Source organism: Nasonia vitripennis, chromosome 1 (genome assembly GCF_009193385.2).
Source record: "Nasonia vitripennis strain AsymCx chromosome 1, Nvit_psr_1.1, whole genome shotgun sequence".
Lineage (NCBI taxonomy): Eukaryota > Metazoa > Arthropoda > Insecta > Hymenoptera > Pteromalidae > Nasonia > Nasonia vitripennis.
In genome coordinates, this window is record NC_045757.1 from 5,160,001 (window position 1) to 5,179,492 (window position 19,492).

Here is a 19,492-nt window from a genome sequence, read left to right on the forward strand (position 1 = left end):
AAAGTCGCGTTCAGGCGAAGCGGTTTTGAAACGTTCGTAAATTTCGCGGCTTTATGAGAAAACGATTTGCGTGTGAATTCTGCTCGTCCCGCGCGGTGAAAGTTCAAGCCTGCAATTTCGTTAATTTATCAGGTGTTTTCGAGGATCTGCATTTCGAGTGCACGCGGAGAGATAGATATTCCGCACGTGAGTAATAAAATTACCACTTACAGCTTTCCGATAAGAAGCTCGCGAAAACGATTCCACACGACCAAAAACAAGCTTGTAAATAAATCTCGTTACGTCTGAGCGTCTCTCTCTCTCTCTCTCTCTCTCTCTCTCTCTCTCTCTCTCGTTCAAAGTATTTATAGTCTAGCCAATAAAACGAATCGTATGGCATTAACGATCGTTTGGATTCCACCGAAAATCCTGACGCACAAAATTCGCGCGCGCACATTAGGAATATGGCCTTCGGCGGTTTTTTTTTCTTCTTCGTTTAACAGCGAAGACCTTCCTCTCTGTCTCTGGCTATAGTCGTCGCTGTATCCAGGTGTGCACACGTATCCAGGCGACCGATGACGCGAGGCATTTCCAACACCTTGAGATAGACGACGGATTAATTCGAATGCATATTTCGCGCGCGCGTGACTCTCTCTCTCTCTCTCTCTCTCTCTATCGCTGTTATTTATCGTAGTCTTTCACGGCGTTCATAATTTATCGAGCTGATTTGCGGCGCTACTGTGTATAATGCGACGTTTTTTAGATGTATGTATAGACGAAAATGTAAATGGCGAGCCTGATTGTTTATTGTATTCCGAAGCGCGTTTTTAATTGGCTTCGATAGAAAAGGATCCACGCTCGGCGCTTATAATGATAATACGTGTACAGTTACGCTCCCGATGTATAATTGTGCTCTCTCGCGCTGACAGGCAAACTTTGAATAGAGAGCGACGACGACGCCGATGATTGTGCTTTGTAATACGCTTTCTATGCGAGTGTTTTTTCGTCTCTCCCTCTCTCTCTCTCTCTGTCCATAGCGTGTAAAGTAACGTATAGAAAAACCCTCCGGAGTATACAGTTATCTCCCTCGAAATGCGCCGAAAGGAGGTAAAAAATGCCTCTCTCTAACCTTGATACGCGTCGCGCGAATAACGCGGCGACCCCGTTTACGCGGGCGTACGTACCTACGCGTATCACGTACGAGATGCTGCGTATATATACGTATAGAGAGAGAGAGAGAGAGAGGGAGGGAGAACGTCGTAATCGCTCGGGCGCGTGAAACCGGTTTAGTCCTCCCGAGTCGAGGATCTCCTACATACCAGGAGTCGGCGTAGCATGTAACCCTCCTCGCTCGTGTGTGTGTGTGTCTGTGTGTATTATATGCGTCTCTCTCACTCTATGTGCTACGGAGGCATGAAACGCACGAGATTCCTAAAGCTAGGCGCTGCAGCGCGCTGCACCTCCCTTCACTCATTCTCGCGGGCACTTTCGTTTTCTGGCGAGTGTTTTTGTGCCGCCACCAAGCAGGTACACACACGCGCGCTGCACTCGCTCGAGGGATCGAAGGAAAGTTTTTTTTTCTCTCTCTCTCTCTCTCTCTCGCTCTATCTCCCGTCCGGGGTAAATATAGCTGTATGTACGTATACCTCCGTGGCACAGAGAGAGAGAGAGAGAGAGAGAGAGAGAGAGAGAGAGGGAGAGAGAGAGAGAGAGAGATTAGGACGTCGGCGCGAGCTTATCTTTATTAAAGAGTTGCGACCAATGTATAATCTCTCGCGAAAGCTCGCTTATCGCGTTGTATCCTTCGAGCAAACGTTGCTATACAGAAGGATTTATTGTCCTCAGCGCGGGAGATTCGAAAAGCAAACAGCGCCGGGAAATATCGGAATTTCATCATCGATTCGGGCGGCGCATATAATAACAACCCGAGAGGGAAAAAAGTCACTGGCGAGAGAGAGAGAGAGAGAGAGAGAGGATCAGGCGAGTCTTTCCTGTTTCTCTGCTCGAGCGCGCGCGTAACAGTCCGTGGCAGGAGGAAAATCAAAAGCTCTCCTCTCTCTCTCTCTCTCCGCGCGTTTTAATACACGTATACGCCAGAGCTCGTCTTCTTCTTCTTCTTCTCTCGACGGGATAACCGGTTTGCCGCTGCGGAGGAGCCGAAGAGGGAGCGCCGCTCGTGAAGAAGACGAGAGAGGAAAAAAAGAGAGAGAGAGAGAGAGAGAGAGAGAGAGAGGTGTACGTCTCTCTTTTTCATTTTCTTCTCCGCCGCCGATACTGCAGCTTCATTTTCTTTGCCGCGACGCTTCTTCTTCCACGATACGCCCGGCTTGCTATCCAGCCTCTCTCCTCTCTTAGTCATTGTATTCTACGTATAGACGTTATTCTGAAGCTCCTGGCGCAAAGTCGCTTTTCGCTTCGGGAAATTGCCCCCGACGACAGAGTGACTCGCGTATTTCGGCGATGCTGATGGAACTAAGTGATCCGCTTGCGTAATCCCTGAAATTTAGACCGTGCGCACGCCTGTGTCCGTCCGTCAACACTATATGTTATGCGAAGAAAAACAATTATTGTATTGAGAGGTGTATATGTATGGAGGCGTAATTTTCTCTCCTGTATATCTATATAGACCAGCGTCGCTCCCTCTGCGTAAACGCGCGGGTTCTGGTTCGCTAGTCGAGTCACGAGGTTGATGCACGCGGCGCACGGCTACAGCAGCAGCAGCAGCAGCAGCAGCAGCACAGGAGCTCTCGAGCGAACGGGCACATGCAAAGCGCAGAAAATCTAGAGCGACCGCGGTATATTCCGCGCGCGGACGAGACGGATTATTTCACGCTTCGAGAGAGCGATTCCTATCGCTGGGATGTGAGCGTGTGTATTAATGGATTTTATATGGATTAATCGATTCATTGTATATTTAGAGTGCGAGGCTGTTACGATTTCGCGGGTTAACGCTATAGCGGTAAATGTGCCGCGTCGTGACTGCGATTTTTATTGTGTTATATAGATCATCGTGCGGATGAGTCAGTCGATATTTGACTTTTAATCGAAAAGCCATACACGCGTCTTCGCGCAGATATACCAAGAAGTATAGAGCTCTCGCGCACGTGCGTCGGGGATAAAAACGCGAGGATGGCATGTAAAATAATTCATATCACACTGCGCGAATTTCATTAACATTCGGAAGAGCGTCTATCAGCTCTTCGATGTATAGCAAGTCGAAGCCGCTTCCGTTCCTGATTTTCCGCGAGTACGCGGGAATGTCATTACCTCGACATTCCCATTAGTCGGCTATATAGCGCGCAAGCGTTAGGTAATAACGGCCGCGGGAGCTTTTATTTACGGATAACTGAACTGTATGTATGTATCTATGTAAGTAAGTTCGAGAGCGATGCGCGAGTGAGTGTGTATATAATATAGGTATAGGATATCGTGCGCGCGCGGACGAGCGTGTGCGCAATTAGCCTCGCGTGGTTCCTGGACGAAAATATACCGTCTGCGTATGTGTATTACCCGTTAGTCGCGTGTACTCCTTCTCGGTTGGAATATCAATGCCGCGCATACGGCGATGTGGAAAAAAAAGAAAAAAAAGGACAACGAGGAGCTTTTAGCGCGCCGGTCATTATTATTTATCGATTTTCTTCAATATTTCAACGGCCACTGATTGACGGACCGGTGTCCGACAGTTCAATGATACGCGGCTGTATTTTTGCTCTCCGTCAAGGCGAAATTTATCTTCGCAGCGCGCAGCTGTCTGCGTACGCGTTAGTGTATGCGAATCGAGTCGTTTAATTACAGCCGCAATGTAACTGTGTCGCTTTACGATTGCGCCCCGAGAGATGTGACTAACGACTCATCTGCGACCGTACAAGGTAGAGCGCGACTCCTCTAAAAGTATCCGTACACAGGCTCTTCTACAGCTCTGTTGGGGGGTCCAATAAGCGGAAGCGTAAAATGTGGGTCAGCGAGCCATAAACTCTCCGATCGTTCGCGAAGCCTGTGCGCTTCCGCTGTACATCAAAATCTCGGCTCGTTAAAGTCGACTTGCTCGTTTTTCCGGCCCTTCGTTTCTCCCCCTCAAGACGCACTGTCCACACTCGGACACGGGCATCAAAGCTCGGGATACTGCACTCGGGCCCCGTCGACTTTCGGAGCACCCGATACACTCGCGGGGTTATACCGTCGGTCGAGACTGTGTGTATGCGTGTGTGTATACCGCACACGGCATTACAAGCGAGCCCGAGTAAGAGAGAGAGAGAGAGAGAGAGAGAGAGAGAGTCAGGGTCCCGCTATCCGGTTGCCCGCTAGTCCGAGGTGAACGAACCCGTCCGCCTACTGGCGTTACCTGCTCTCCTCGGGCCAGCCAAGCTGCTGCTGCAGTGCTATCATCGAGTCACCTTTCTCCGCCACCCTCCCCCGCGCTCCCGGCAATTATCGCTTATAAATTCGCTCCTCGTCTCTCGCTCGCTATACACATTGTTGCAAGGTATACCCGACTAGAGATCGTCCCTCGATCGGCCTTTGGATACTGTATACGGCACGCGGAATATCACATTTTCCGATCTGTCGATTCGACTGTACCTGCGAGCCACGCGTACAGCGCAGTCGCACTATAGTGTCTCTCTTTCTCGTGGGCCGGAAATTTCCATCGACTCGCTCCTCGCGGGATATTCGCCATCAATCGCGCTCCACAGCGTATAATGCACCTGATGACGCATTCGCGCCTATCTATCCTACGGAGAATATTGCAGAAATATATATCCGCGCTTTATATACGAGACAAAAGTCGCGTGCGTCTCGTGCAACGCGCTGAATATAATCGTGTCTATATAACTGTATATAGTAGCGGCTTTTCGAGAGGGAATGCGCGCAGAGAGAGAGAGAGAGAGCCGGGAAAACGGCGGAGTGCGGAAGATGATGAAACCGATTGTGTCGTGTACGCGAGTAGGTCACGCGGATCGGCTCTGATTGTCTCTGGGGGGGGGGGGGGGGGGGGATGCCTCGGATTCCACGGTACCATAACCCAGAATCTTTTTACTCGAGCCGCGAAGAAGAGGACGTCGCCGACTTTCTCGCGACGTGCGCGCAGTACACGTTTTTGACACACGCGATCTGTCTATATCGTATATATGCGGCGTAGAAAGCTATGTATGCGCGCATTGTATTATCGTGGCGATAGCTCGATTGTGCGCTTGAACCTGACACTGTGTATACAGGCGCTATATAGACACTTGGACGACACCCTGTGTGTATAGCAGGTGCTGTCGAGCGCGATTATATGCGCGGCTGCGAGGCCCCACAGCACACACGCGTATATATATATATATGGGCGCGGCCGCCCGCCGGACGATAGCGTAACCTTGACGAGATTTTTCTGTGTCTTTGAAAGTTTTCCTCGGTAAAATACGCATCGAGATCTACGCGCAGACCTTGAATCACCTCACCCTGCGGCGTTTACACATAATTGAATCACAGCGACGCGCGTTTGCGAAATATGTGCAACTTGGTCGCTCTTAAAAAAAAAGAAAAAAAAAACAGCGCGCCAAGCATTCGAGTGCAACCACACGCGCCGTTTCCATATCTGTATATGCTTGCAGGCTACACACACACACGCGCGTACAGCGGCGTCGAGTGTCCCAGTAACGGATTGGAATGCGTCTCGGTGTACCCTATACTGTGCTATAATAGCGGATATGGACACGTCGCGTCGATGTGCGCGCGAATCTCCGATGATTTTTTGTAAGAGCCGAGTTAAGCGATCCGAGAGCGCGCACGAAAATAAAATTCCTGGCCACACGGACACGAGAGCTCTCGGATGTGTGATGTGCGTCGTTGGTGATTCGGGACATGCGTCGCGCGGCGCTGCTGGGAATGTACAGTTAGGTGTGCTGTCTCTCGGTGAATTAAATGATAAACCCCTCAGCCATTGTGTGCCTCTCGCGCGCGACACTCTCGTCTTTTTTCTCAATTCGACAATGCGGCAGCTCTCCTTTTTTCTCTCTCCCTCGCGGCTGATTGGCCCTTTGTTGGGCCGTGGCTTTGATTTTCTAACGGGGATATTAATATGAATTGATAACGTTCTCGCTCTCGGCAGCGAGCGAGTGAGGTAATTCCTGTTAATTTCTCCTCGTCGCATCAGCTCTTCCGTCCGATTGATATTATGCATGTACACACAGAGGCGCACGTATACAAAGTATGTGCTCGTAGAGCGTTGATACTCGTTATTCCGAAGAAGACTGTTAAACAGTTTTACGGAGACTCGCAAGAAGCCCGAGGCTATATGGGTCGGTTTTGCAAAACCTGAGACGACGACGACGACGACGACGACGACGAAAAAAGCATCTAGTATAGCTGACCGAGCGATCGAATCCCCTCCTGTATAGAGAACCTAAGAACCTCAATTAGTGTCTAACAGCGCGTTTTTTGCAAATGCAAAGAGATTATACCGAGGTTTATTGAGCACCGCGTGCGAGTTTCTATTTACTTAAACGGCTTCTCTCTTATACGCGCGCGAGAGTCCGATGGAAAAATGTCCGTTAACCCAGTTCGGCTTTTCTCCATTAAAGCAAAGAACGAGTTCTTCTTCTTCGTTTTTTCTCAATCCCGCCACTTCGCTTCGCATCTCCCATGGGTACAAAGCTAGTCCGATTCCAAAACGCGTGGAATAATCGTTCTTTTCAATAAAAAATCGATTTTTCCCCGAATAATCCCCAGTTGGCTATAGAAAGCGACGGCGTCAGCGGCCGTTATGACTACTGTCCGGCAAAAAGCGATCGCCGGAAGAGACTGCTGCCGTGAAACGAGGAAGGATGTTTTCTTTCTCTCAACCCGCGCGGTTTTTCTCTTCCTTCTGCAAACTATATCTTCTGCACTATATAGCCGCGATCGAGCGGTACCGACGACGATGGCGGCGGCTGCTTCTTTGCGTGTATTTATATATTCAAAAGCTACGACGCTCGTAAAGTTGTTTTGCGCGGCGGAGGAAGATTCGCGGAAAGGAGTTGCCGCGCGCGTCTATATTTTTATCGACTTTCACACGCGTATATACACGAAATTGATTTCTGCCGAACGTCTCTCGCCGTGTTGAGCAGTACTCATAGTATAGTCGGTGCTTGAGGTATATAAGTCGTCGTCCTCGCGCTCTGCGCTATACGGCAATGAGTGAAAGTTGACGTTTCCCACAAGCCATAGAGCTCTCGCGCGCCCAGGATTATTCCGAATATGCGCGTGGCTTTTCCTACTCGCTATTTTCGCGCGCGCGCGCGCGCGCGGACTACTTTCGTTTCTCTATGCCTTATATACACCATCGCAGCCTCATATAATTGTTCCGTGTATACTTATACGTGTGCAGTTCTCGGCTCTCTTGGGCAATAGTATATACAGCGTTGCGACGAGAAAGAAAGATCCTCTCTCGGGCTGCAGTGAAATTAATCTATATTTAGAGAGATGCGACAATTGGCTCGCAGTTCCTTGCGCAACTTTGACTCTGCGACCTTGGGTTGCGATAGCGGTATGTGTGTCCCCCAATCGTGCCTAGAGAAAAAAGTGCAGCGAGATAGATGCAGGAGATAATGACCGACTATTTACGCACCGCGAGAGAGAGAGAGAGAGAGAGAGGGACGGCGTAATTGCGAACCGCCGACTACTGCGTTACACTTTCCGATGCCAGATCGCGGCGAACGGCACAACGAAAATGTACGCGCGTATGTGTGTGTATGACAATGTAAGAGACGCGAAGAAGAATCAATAGAGGATCCGGTATAAGGCCGCGCGTTCATTATCTCGCGTCTCTCTCTCTCTCAGTCCGATAGCTCTCCCCGATAATTACGTCGACATTACGCGCGCCTATACCTCTTTATCGTCGCTCGCTCGCATATATACATGTATATATAGACAATTGCGAGTCGAGAGCTCTCTCGGCGCAATTAGCGTTTAACGCCGCACAGTCCAATTCTCCAATCACTGCAACAAGTTGGACGAGGTCAGGCTATTTGTTGAGACGATAATATTCTCTCTCTCTCTCTCTCGGCGGTAGATCTAGCAGTGGCAGCTGCGTTTTCCGAATTGACGCCTGTGCGTCGCGCGATCATCCGGTTGGAGCCGGAACATCGAAACTTGGCTGCGCGTGTCTAATGTATAGGAGAGCGCGTTCGTTGATCCGAGCGATCCAATTAATCAGCTAACGGGCATGTTTGGTCGTTCTTTGTTACCGAGAGAGCTAGGAGCTGTTATACATACTTTAAGCCTCGCACGCAAGCTCTATCCAGTGTACTGATCACCCTCTCGTTTTTCTCTGTTGCAGGTGAGTTACACACTACGATCCTGCACCGCACGAAAGTCGACGGCTCTCTCTCTCTCTCTCTCTCTCTCTCTCTCTCTCTCTCTCTCTCTCTCTATAGAGTATACACACGCAGCGTCTCATCTCTCGCGCGCGGCGAGCGCAGAAGGTCAAAACAATATCCATAAAGCTTCTCGTCCCGCGTGCGCGTCAACGAAACCAGGCCAGAGTACAGCAGCGGCAAGACACGCTATATACACGCGCGATATACCATCGAAGCTTGCGCCGTCGTGAATCAGCGAATCGGGCTCGCCTTGACATTGCAGGCAGCGTTCGTTGACCCCTCGAAAGTCTCTCTCACGCACACGTGTGCCTGTATGGATTTCGATTTCGAGGAAGGAGATGCAGCGCATATCGGTTGCGCAACGAGCTCTGTAATTGCGCGCGACTCCTCTCTCGATTTGGAGCGCGCGCGGATGTGCCCGGGGCCGGTTTTGTCGCTCGACCGGACCGGCAGCTTTCTACACGCGAATGTGTATAGCTTATATCCCATATATCGATTCGAGCGAGATCGTTCCTCTGAGAAACTTACTTTAACGAACTTGAGCCTCGGTAATTGTTATTGGCGATGAATTATTTCATGTGTATGAATTTCCCAATCGCGCGAGGGAGAGAGCTGCGGGATTTCACTTTTATCCGCGCCAGAGTGAGAGAGAGAGACAGAGAGCTTTTACACGGAGGATGAGCGAAAGGCTCGCGGATCGCAATTACAATTAGGATTCGCTTACATACCTCTCCGCTAATAAGTCGAGCGTGCGCGGAGAGTCTGTCTCTCTCTCTCTCTCTCTTGGCGTATTATACGCATACCGCGGGAGGAGGAGGGTGACATCTCGCGATAATCGACGCTCGTTAATCCTCCAATCACGCGTGTGCCCGGTCTCTTGGGCTTTTTTAATTCTCTCCGTATTATACGGGGAGCGACGCTGCGACCGGTTTATTTTTCAGCCGACTACTCGCAGAGAGATTCTGTAATACTCGATCTCGCAGTTTGTACACGCGTATGTTATCATAGTAAAATCCTCGCGTGTAATATAAAACTTTAATAAGGAATTTTCTCGTGTTCCAAGTTTAGCAACGCACACAGATCTCCGCGGTAAATCATCGTCGAATTATCCTTCCATTTGCGCGCGGTAAAATCAAGGCGCGTGAAGTTTAGCTAATGGAAAAACCAGTCGCCTCGAGCTTTGCACAATACACAAGCTGTGCGAGAAAAAAAAAAAAAAAGCCCGAAGCGACGGTCGACCTTGAGTAGTCTCTTCTCGCGTGTAGTTCGATCGATCGATCGTTGGAGAATCCGCTGGTCCATGTCGCACTCGTTTACGCTTGCGTGTGTATATAGCTCGAAATTTCGAGCGACTCTAAACGGAGCCAATTTGCCACGCATAATTTCCCGGGTGATTTTCGTAATTCAATCGGCCGAAACGCGCGCACCACCGGAGATTCAATTTGTAACGGACCGTCAGCCGACTCTCTGATTAGCTCTCTGTATAGCAGGCTCTCTTCGCTCTTGCCCTGCGTCACTGGTTCCTCTGTGTACATCGGCCCGTCGTTTTGTTCCTCTCGTTAAAAAGCACTCGATCACGTCCGACGCTTTCGAATATTGAGAGAAAAACCTGCGAGAATAAGGAAACAATGCCGATATCGTGTACAAGATGTGCAGGTATATATTGACCGGTCATGGCTCTCAGTCTGATTTTCAGTCTGCCGAGCTAGCGCGCGCGCGCACGATTAACGGAGAGAAACACGGGGCAACGGCGGCACATCGGCATTAAAACCTCCTTTCTCTTTGAGCCTCCGATGCACGCGATTTATATACGTGCACCGCATGCGCTCCGAGCGAGCGAGAGAGAAAGAGAGAGAGAGAGAGGGAGACACCCCGCGACGTTTGCAGAAGAATTAGCGCTCGATTTTTGACTCTGCTTCTGTTCCATTGTTCAGCGCGTACTGTTATATATCGATAAGTTCGAGCGTGTAAAAGCATACGGATAGGCATCTGTCGCTCTGTGTGTGTGTGTGTGTGTGTGTGTGTCGAGGCAACAGTTCGCCAAGTAGGTAGAGCCGAGACGCGAGAGAGGAGGGATCGAGTGCGTTCTCCGGCAGAGGTGCAGTGCTTACGCTGCACAGCCGACCTCCCAACCCGTCGCCCCCCTCCTCTCTCGCTTGACTCTCCTCTGACGTGAATACGTATAATATATGTGCTCAGGACACGCGGAGAGCTGACTCAGACCGGCTCCCCTTTTCCTCCTTCGCGAATCGTCTCTACGTATATACATGCGTGCTGTTTTGGCAGGACGCCGTGTCTCTTGGCTTGCAATATAATAGCTCCGATGGAATATAATTATCGGCAGAAGTGCAAACAAGAGACGCGCTGCGCGGCTTACGCAAGCGAGTTAAAGAAACGAAAAACAAGGCTCGTAAATCGCCTGCTCTCGGATTGCTCGTAAGCCTCGTGTATTTCCCTGCGGTTACATAAAAATCAGGAGACGCGTCTCTCGCTGTTGCCGGGACGAATCTGCTTGGAGCTGAGTGAAATCCACTAGGCGATGCTCCAGTTATTTCATTATTATACTTATTTTCTCTCGAATGTTTATGCTCTCGAGATATTGTAACACGTGTAACACCTCCGCTAGAGCAGCTCTTTCTCTCTGCGCGTCTATGTGTACAAGGAGGAAAGGTCGCGCGTCTATACGTTCCCTTCTCTGTATTATACAGTAATTGTGTGGCGCAACGCGAACCGAGAGATGGATATTCCTCGGGCGATTCTTCTTCGCGCGCGGTTATAGACCCAGCGCATAGCGTTCCATTCTCTTTCGAAATCCGGCTCGCGCGAGTATCGATCTGCCGGTTTCGATCTCTTATGTTTATACACAAAGCGTACTTTTTAATCTTCGCTTTTTGGAATACAGGACCTCGAGCCGTCCAAGTTTCCTCTCGCTGTGTAAACACACGTTTGGAAAAAGTAATCAAGTGTTATAAGAGCAATAAAATACCAGTAACGCGCAAACCTGTTTCCAAAGCGGCGTGAATTCCGTATTATGTATCGGCGGACGATTCCGAATCTGGTTTGTAGGGGGCCTCGAGTCCACGGAAATTGTTGACAATAATTGAGCTTCGCTTCCCATTGTTCGAAGCAGGAAGAGCCCGCGTGTCATTAAAATCGTCTTGTTTGCGGCGGCGTAACTCCTGTTTCTACGTGAGTAGGAAAAAAATAACGTGTGTTCTCTCTCCTATATACACACACAAAAGCCGAAACGATTCACCGATCGATCGCTCACATTTATATGCAGAAGCTACGATCCTCCGTAATTACCATCGCGATGTGCAGTGAAGAGGAGAGGACAAAGAGCAGATCTCACTGCAGACTGCTCACCTCTCGAAAATCGTTGCACAACAAAGCACGAGCGCATACGTCGCGGCGTCGATATTTACGAGCCGCTTACTCTCTCGCGCGGCACGCGGCACCTTTTCACCTGCGCCAAGAGAGAGAGAGAGAGAGAGAGAGAGAGAGAGAGAGAGAGAGAGGCCCTAATCGGCTCCGCGAGTTGAGAGGTTATACATACCTACGGTACATCTTTATACACACGTATATATATATATACAGAGAGGAGAGTCTCTTTCTCTCGATTTATCGCCCGCGCCTGATTTCTCCGGGGGTAGCGATTCAATGGAAATTTTAAGGAGAGAGTTCACGTATAGGCGTTTATCGGAATTGAATTTCGCGGGCTTTTTAAGCGCCCGGAGACAAGCTGTGTAATGAACTCGCGCGTGACGCAATGATGTGCAGCGCACCGCGGCTGAGGTTATATATCGAATGATACACTTGTAAATTCAATCTCTCGACGCGACGTTTCCTCAAACAGGCTGCAAAGAAGAATACGACTCGTGAGCGAAACCAATCGAACTCTGTCCCTCTCTCTCTCTCTCTCTCTCTGTGTATCCTCGAGAGGAGCAAAGGACTGACGTAATTCCGCGGCTCACGACTTGCTCTTTTTATTTACGGCCGGGGCGTGAGCGAGCCTGCGAGAAAATAACTTGCGGCCGAACGAAAAATGCCGCGCGGCCTAAAGAGTCAATTATAACGGCGTTACTGTCTCGACCGCTTCGCACGACGTCTCAATCAATTTTTCTCCTTTCTCGCGCGCACGCGTGCGTGGGTACGATTGAAAAGTAGAAATGTGCATTTTTAGCTCTCGAAAAGATTTTTCTCTCGGGTCAATGCATCCAGTGAGTGTGTGTGTGTGTAAAATAGATTGCGTGAATCGGCGCAGAGACGAAGGGGCTTCGACCTCGTCGATCGAATTATCGGTCAAGCCCAACTCGCGGAGATTTTTCGACGTGCAGTGCTCGCGCTGCCTCGTCATCGAGAATCTTATTCTTCGCTCGCGAGCGACAGACGCCTCGACGTACGAATTTTCTACTCTATTCAGCAGCTATGCGCGCGCGCGCGCGCGCGGAAATCGTAAAAAGCTTTATCGTCGATTTAATTATCGCTATTATATTATATTCTATATGTATTATAACGTGCATAAGCGATCGCGATATCGTAACGCGATATTCGAGAGCGTAGTAAAAATCGAATATCCCATTAAGGCCATAACGGCTAGCGCAATCGAGATATACGCTGAACTCGGGCTTTTCTGGATAATTCGCCGCGATAATCCGCGGGGGAAAAATCCGGTGCCGAGAGCGCGCCATTCTTTGCAGCTCATCACCGCCGCGCAATTCTCCTGCAGCGCACTTTCACTCGGCGCTTTATATACTTGCTCTCTCGCGCTTGCGCTTGCGCATACCGACGACGAGCGATCCCGAATAATGATTCCACGACGAAATTAGAGAGACGAGGAACTAATTCCCGAGGTCTTTTACGCTTCACAGGAAATGGAGGTCTGGGAGTTGGCGGCGGCAGCGGCGGAGTCATCGGCAGCATCGACGGCAACACCGGCTGCCCTCTCGGCATGTTCAAGTGCGCCGAGGGCAAGTGCATCCCCGGAAGCTGGGTCTGCAATTATCAGCGCGACTGCGAGAACGCCGAGGACGAGTTTCAGTCCTGCCGTGAGTTGAACGAAGCTGTTGATTAAAACTCGCTTAGATACCGCCGTTATTCACGCTCACAATTCACGCTCCGTGTGTATATGCGCGTGTATATATGACGCGTAACGCGTGTATAAACTGGAGTAGGTATACGTACACGTTTTAAAACCCGCGCGAAAAGAAAGTTATGAAACTGGACTCCGGAATAAGTGGGTCGTGTTTATTTTACGCCTTAATAACGCACTCGTATGGGTCTATAAATAACTAAATCCTGCTATTTTTTTGCTCTCTTTCCACAGCGCCACCGGAATGTGAGCCTGGGCACCTGACGTGCGGTAGGTACGTCTTCAACAAGACGTACTGCGTACCGGCTTATCAACGCTGCGACCTGACCGTCGACTGCGTCGATGGCACTGACGAAGCCAACTGCAGTGAGTACATTAAACTCGACTTTCTAGCTGCAGTTCAGCGCGGTGTATATGCATAGGAAGGATAGTACTCTCTGCTGCCAGAAAGCTGTCCCTTCGCAACTTTGCTTATTCCAATGAGCGAGAGCGGTAATCGACTGAGCGATAAACGAATGGATGGAGGCGCGAAGTATGCAACAATCGATCTGCCGGCACAAGAGAGAGAGAGAGAGCCTCGCCTATTTGAATTCCAAGCGCTCTTTCTCTTTCGATGCCCCCCTCGGATAGCTACTGCTGCTGCGTCGTTGTCGACTCGTCAAATTATCTTCGATGCCGACGGAATCCGTGCTCTGTTCATTGTAAAATTAATTAATTGTAAAAAAAAAAAACGAGCGTGCTCGGCGAGCCATTCAGATTTTAAGCTCTGCGTGTCTTGTAATTTCCTCGATGTTTCTGTGTTCTCCGCGGAAACTGGAATATACACCTAACGGCTGCGTATACATGCATACAGTTCGAGAGAGAGAGAGAGAGAGAGCGCGTAGGTGGCCTTTTACGGCCGAGACCGATTGAGTCGTTTTGTTTTTAATTGCGCGCACGGTTTTGAAGTCCGACGAGAAAAGCGGAGTTGAGAAACCGTGGGTATAATATATCTGTGTGTGTGTGTGTGTGTGTGTATGTATACACACGAAATAAAAGCGATCCGAGCGTTTTAAGTGTAGCACCGTTACACGCACTCGAAGAAAAGAGAAAGAAATCGGACGGCGCGCACAAAAGCTTTTGTCGAGGGAAACAACAACAACAGCGGAAATCTCTCCGTCGGGTCGTTAAAAAACTTCATCTCCTCTCGCACGACAATTTTCATTTTCTCGCCGTCGCTGTGCTGTTAGCTATGTATGACGTATATATCGTATACACACCCACACACACACACACACACACACAAAGGCGGTGCGTAAGCGAGCATTTGTAGGTTACTTTCTACGATTCAGCGCCGCTTTTTTCTGCATCCTTGCACGGAGCGCGCGCGAGCTGCAGTAAAAAAAAATGTAATAATAACAATACGGCGCGTCACTCTTCTCTCGCTGCTTTCCCCACTGCCTCACATTTTTCTCTTCGCATATTATAAGTATACGCGCATCTCTCTCTCCGCAATAATTCTGCGCATGCAATCTTTTCCGGATTTAGCAGCGTCGCGCAAAAAACACCGCGAATTCATATATGCTTCTATACAAGGTATAGGTATAATATATCCCAAGAGAGACGCAATAAGTACGGGCCGCGAGATAAACAAGCACTCGCGAGAGAGAGAAGAAAAAAAAAATAAAGCGGCATTAAGCCGTCATTCCTCGCGTCGTTATCATCAATTTTCTCATCCGTCTTAAATGTATAATAATTTATTCCTCTTCGCTCTTTATTTTTCGTGGTACACGTCTCCTTTATGCTCGCATTGAGAGCTCGCTCTTTTCACTCCTCATCAGTCGACACAATCACCTGTTGCTCGCTCGATCTCCTCTCTCTCTCTCTCTCTCTCTCTCTCTCGCTTCCCCTTCCAAGTTCGACTGTTCTCTAACTCTCTCATTCCTTGTGTATTTTTTCCGTCTCCGATTCCCCTCTTTCCATCGTTGTATCTTTATCCCCATTGTGTGCGGCTGTGGAGACATTTTTTTGTAATTGGATCTTCTGCTTTTTCAGATTCTAACGCTCCGTAGGTGTACAATGTATATAAATTCACCGACTGTCTTCTCTTATTGTGTCCTGTGTACTAGACGTATACCACAAGCACTTTTGCTCGATATCGTGCCCGCTCTCACCTCTCCAATTCATCGCTGCAGGAGTCATCGCATCCTTTCCCCTACACCTTTTTTTTTTTATTATTTTGATAAAAAAAAACTCAACCGAGTACTGTTATACTAGACTCAGCATTAATAAGCTGTAATAAGTTAAAAGAACAAGCAGTCGCCTATCTAGAAAACCGATCGCCGAGAGGTGTGTGTGTGCGATGTGTAAAGAAGGATCTCTCGCGGCGGCAAAATTTTCCTAGCGCGTTTCGAATGAAAACGACGACGGCGAGAGAAGCAGTGGAAGATGGCACGGCATGGTATACGAATTCCGGCTCACCCGTTCACCTCAAACTCTCATCTTTTGCCTGTCCCCTACCGCGAAGCAGCAGCAGCGCTTAGAGAGAAAGAAGCTATATACACAGCGTTCTTTCGACCTCGCGACGATGCAGTGACTCGTTTTATTTTCCTCCTCCTCCTCCTCTTCGTCTTCTTCTTGTATTTTTATCATCTTTATCATCTTTTCGTAGCTGGAATTTTTAATTTCGTCTGCGTATCTCGTTGCGCCGATTGGATTCAGAGGAGTATGAATTATTTAGATACATAAAGATAGTAAATAATTCATCGATCGACGCGATTATCGAGCGGCTACCTTGAATACCCGATGATGATGGATCCGAGAACTCGTCTACGGATTGATTGTTATTCTATTGTTGGAGAAATCCTCCTCTTCGTTGTGTATATACTCTGGCAACGAAGAAGAAAAAAAAAATGGCGAACGCGAAGGAATCTTTATTGACGTGATTAAAGCGATAATTTACGACCGCTGAAATTCCGCAAAACAAGATTGATGCTGACTATAATGAATCTTCGTCAAAAGTGGCTTTACGCGCATACGTACCCGCATCCCACTCTCCGCAGTGCAGTTTTTCCATTCGTTAAGTATACCGCGACAAATCACTGTGCACACACGCGCCGCGCGACTCAACAATGAATCGAAATCCGAATAGCAGCGCTCAAAAATAAATGACGGCCGCGCCATTAACTCGACAATAAAGCCGCGCGGATCGGAATCAGCGTATAGTTGCGCAACTCGTCCAGCCGCATTTGGGAAGACTGCGCGTGAAAGAGAGAGAGAGAGAGAGAGAGAGAGAAAGAGAGACTGCAACAATGTCAAGGTCGCCTCATTGTTATCCGTCCGATAGGTTTTTTTTTTTTTTCATTCGATTCTACATACGTACGCGGCGCAATTATTAAATTCCAAGCGCCTCGCAGCTAGTAGAAACATCCCTGCACACTCGGACGTGCGTCATGAAATTGCCGCACTTGTATTTCGAATTATCTAAAGTAGAGTTGAGTAAGAAGACGCGCGTCTGTTTTCAGTGTACCGGAAATGCCTGCCGGACGACTTCCGTTGCAACAACACGACGCCGGAGCTGTGCCTGCCGAAGGAGAAACGCTGCGACGGTTACCTGGACTGCCGGAACGGACGGGATGAGGAGGGCTGCCCGACCACGAGGGCGCCCTGTCGACTCGATCAGTTTCGCTGCAACATCACGCAGCGCTGCATCGACCAGAGCCAGAGGTGCAACCACAAGGACGACTGCGGCGACGGAAGCGACGAGGAGCACTGCAGTTAGTTCGCCTTTCTCGCCTTATTGCTGAAGAGAGAGAGAGAGAGAGAGAGAGAGAGAGAATGGAAGTGAAAACGTCTTTTTATTCTCGCTCAGGTTTTCCGGCATGTACGGCGGATCAGTTCCGGTGCGCCAACGCGCTGTGCATCCCGATGAGCTACCAGTGCGACGGCTACAAGGACTGCGAGGATGGCTCGGACGAGAAGAGCTGCACGAACATCGCCTGCCCGGGCAACAAGTATCTCTGCCCCAAGGGCTCGGCTGGAAAGCCCCTGTGCATCAACAGGTCTCAACTCTGCGACGGCAAGAAGGATTGCGACGATGGCAGTGATGAAGAGGCTGCCTGCTGTAAGTTTTTTTTTACATTGGAAAGTTCAGCGTTCGCATTTTTACATGGAGGTTCGATTTACCGCCTGCTTTCGATTTACAGCCACGCACATGTGCAATACACTCGGCTGCCAGTTCCAGTGCCAGGCGTCGCCCACCGGCGGTGTCTGCTACTGTCCCGAGGGCCGAGTACTCGCTAACGACTCCAGGACTTGCATAGGTGAGAGAACCCGATTCATCGGATATTTCCTTTCGCCTGCTCTCGCGCAACGTGATTTTACAATTGCGAAAAATTCGCATTCTCATATTCGCAGACCGTAACGAATGCTCGGAATGGGGCTTCTGCGAGCAGCTTTGCACCAACACCGACGGGTCGTACGTGTGCAGCTGTGCGCCGGGTTATGCGCGTTTCAGCAAGAACCGCTGTCGCGCCGTCGACACAGAGCCCCTCGAGCTTCTGGTCGCTCAGGAGCGGGCTATCTGGCGTGTGCTGCCCGGCAGCGGCACCGACGAGCGCCACCTCGTCGCCAACACGACCGGCGCCAGCGGCCTTGACTACCACTACGAGCGCAACCTGCTCTTCTGGAGCGACGTGAAAACGCGCAAGATCCATTCGCAGCCGCTCAAGGGCTCCTCCGAGCACATGGACTCGGACATTTCGCAACCCGTCACCTGGTCGCCCGTCGCTCTCGCCGTTGATTTCGTCGGCGACAAGCTCTACGTCGTCGACTCGGTCGTTCAGAAAATCGACGTGTTCGAGCTGAACGGCCGCTACCACGGTATCGCGCTTGGCTCGAACCTCAGCAGTCCAGCCGACATCGCCCTCGACCCCCTCGTGGGCCTGATGTTCATCGCCGACAGCAAACAACTGCTCAGAGCCAACATGGACGGAACCAACGCCTTCCCCATTGTTTCCGAGGCGGCTTACAAGGTCTCCGGCGTCGCCACGGATCTAATCGCCAAGCGCGTCTACTGGTGTGACCTGCTTCTCGACTACATCGAGACGGCTGACTACATGGGTCGCAACCGCGTAATGGTGCTGAGAGGTAACCAGGTGCCCTCACCGATGAGGCTCGCGCTATTCGAGAACAAAGTCTACTGGACCGACAGCTCGAAACAGGCGGTGCTCAGTGTTGAAAAGAGCCAGAGCGAGAGCACGGTTAAGAGCGTGACCAAGCTGCGCGATGCCAAAGCCATCAAGGCACTGCACTCGCTCGCCCAGCCCAAGTCCCCGCAGAATCCCTGCGGCAACAACAACGGTGGCTGCCAGCACATGTGCATCGTCACGGCCGCTGGTGGCAAGGAAACGGGTCTCGGCTACCGCTGCGCTTGTGACATCGGTTGGCGGCTCTCCTCGGACTTGCGCAACTGCGTCCTCGTCCAGGAATTCCTCATGTACTCGCAGCAGAGGTTCATCAAGGGCCGGGTACTGGACCCGGTGACGGAGGGCTTCAGCGACGCCATCCTGCCGGTCGTCTCGAGGCGCGCGAGGTTCGTCGGCCTGGACTACGACGCGCACGAGCAGTACATCTACTACAGCGACGTGCTGCAAGACGTGATCTACCGGGTGCACCAGAACGGCACGAATCGCGAGATCGTGCTAGCTAGTCAGAACGAGGGCGTCGAGGGTCTGGCGGTCGACTGGGCCGCTAAGAATCTTTATTACATAGACTCGCGTAAGGGCACGCTCAACGTGCTCAGCACGCGTAATGTTACGTACCGGCGTACGCTTTTGAAAAACCTCAAGAGGCCGCGCGCCATCGTTATTCATCCCAACCAGGGATACATCTTCTTCTCCGAGTGGGACAGACCAGCCAACATCAGTCGTGCTCACGCTGATGGATCCAATCTCGTTGTTTTTAAGAATTTGACGCTCGGCTGGCCCAACGGCTTAGCCATAGATTTTACCAAGGACCGACTCTACTGGTTCGTATTTCACTTCGCTACCTCCTTCACGCAAGTTTTTATAGTCTTTTGTATATTAATGTGCTATTTGACATT

General features: G+C 50.2%; 1 protein-coding gene across 1 annotated transcript in view; it reads left to right on the forward strand.

Annotated features, from left to right (window-relative positions):
* The window catches only part of LOC100117192 (low-density lipoprotein receptor-related protein 2), a 37,786-nt gene that overhangs the window by 3,163 nt on the left and 15,131 nt on the right, over positions 1 to 19,492 (forward strand). The window contains exons 2-7 of the mRNA XM_031922026.2: positions 13,190 to 13,366; positions 13,645 to 13,776; positions 16,914 to 17,165; positions 17,261 to 17,512; positions 17,595 to 17,711; positions 17,806 to 19,417. Of these exons, the coding sequence (XP_031777886.1) occupies positions 13,190 to 13,366; positions 13,645 to 13,776; positions 16,914 to 17,165; positions 17,261 to 17,512; positions 17,595 to 17,711; positions 17,806 to 19,417 (2,542 nt within the window). The remainder of the gene's footprint in view (positions 1 to 13,189; positions 13,367 to 13,644; positions 13,777 to 16,913; positions 17,166 to 17,260; positions 17,513 to 17,594; positions 17,712 to 17,805; positions 19,418 to 19,492) is intronic.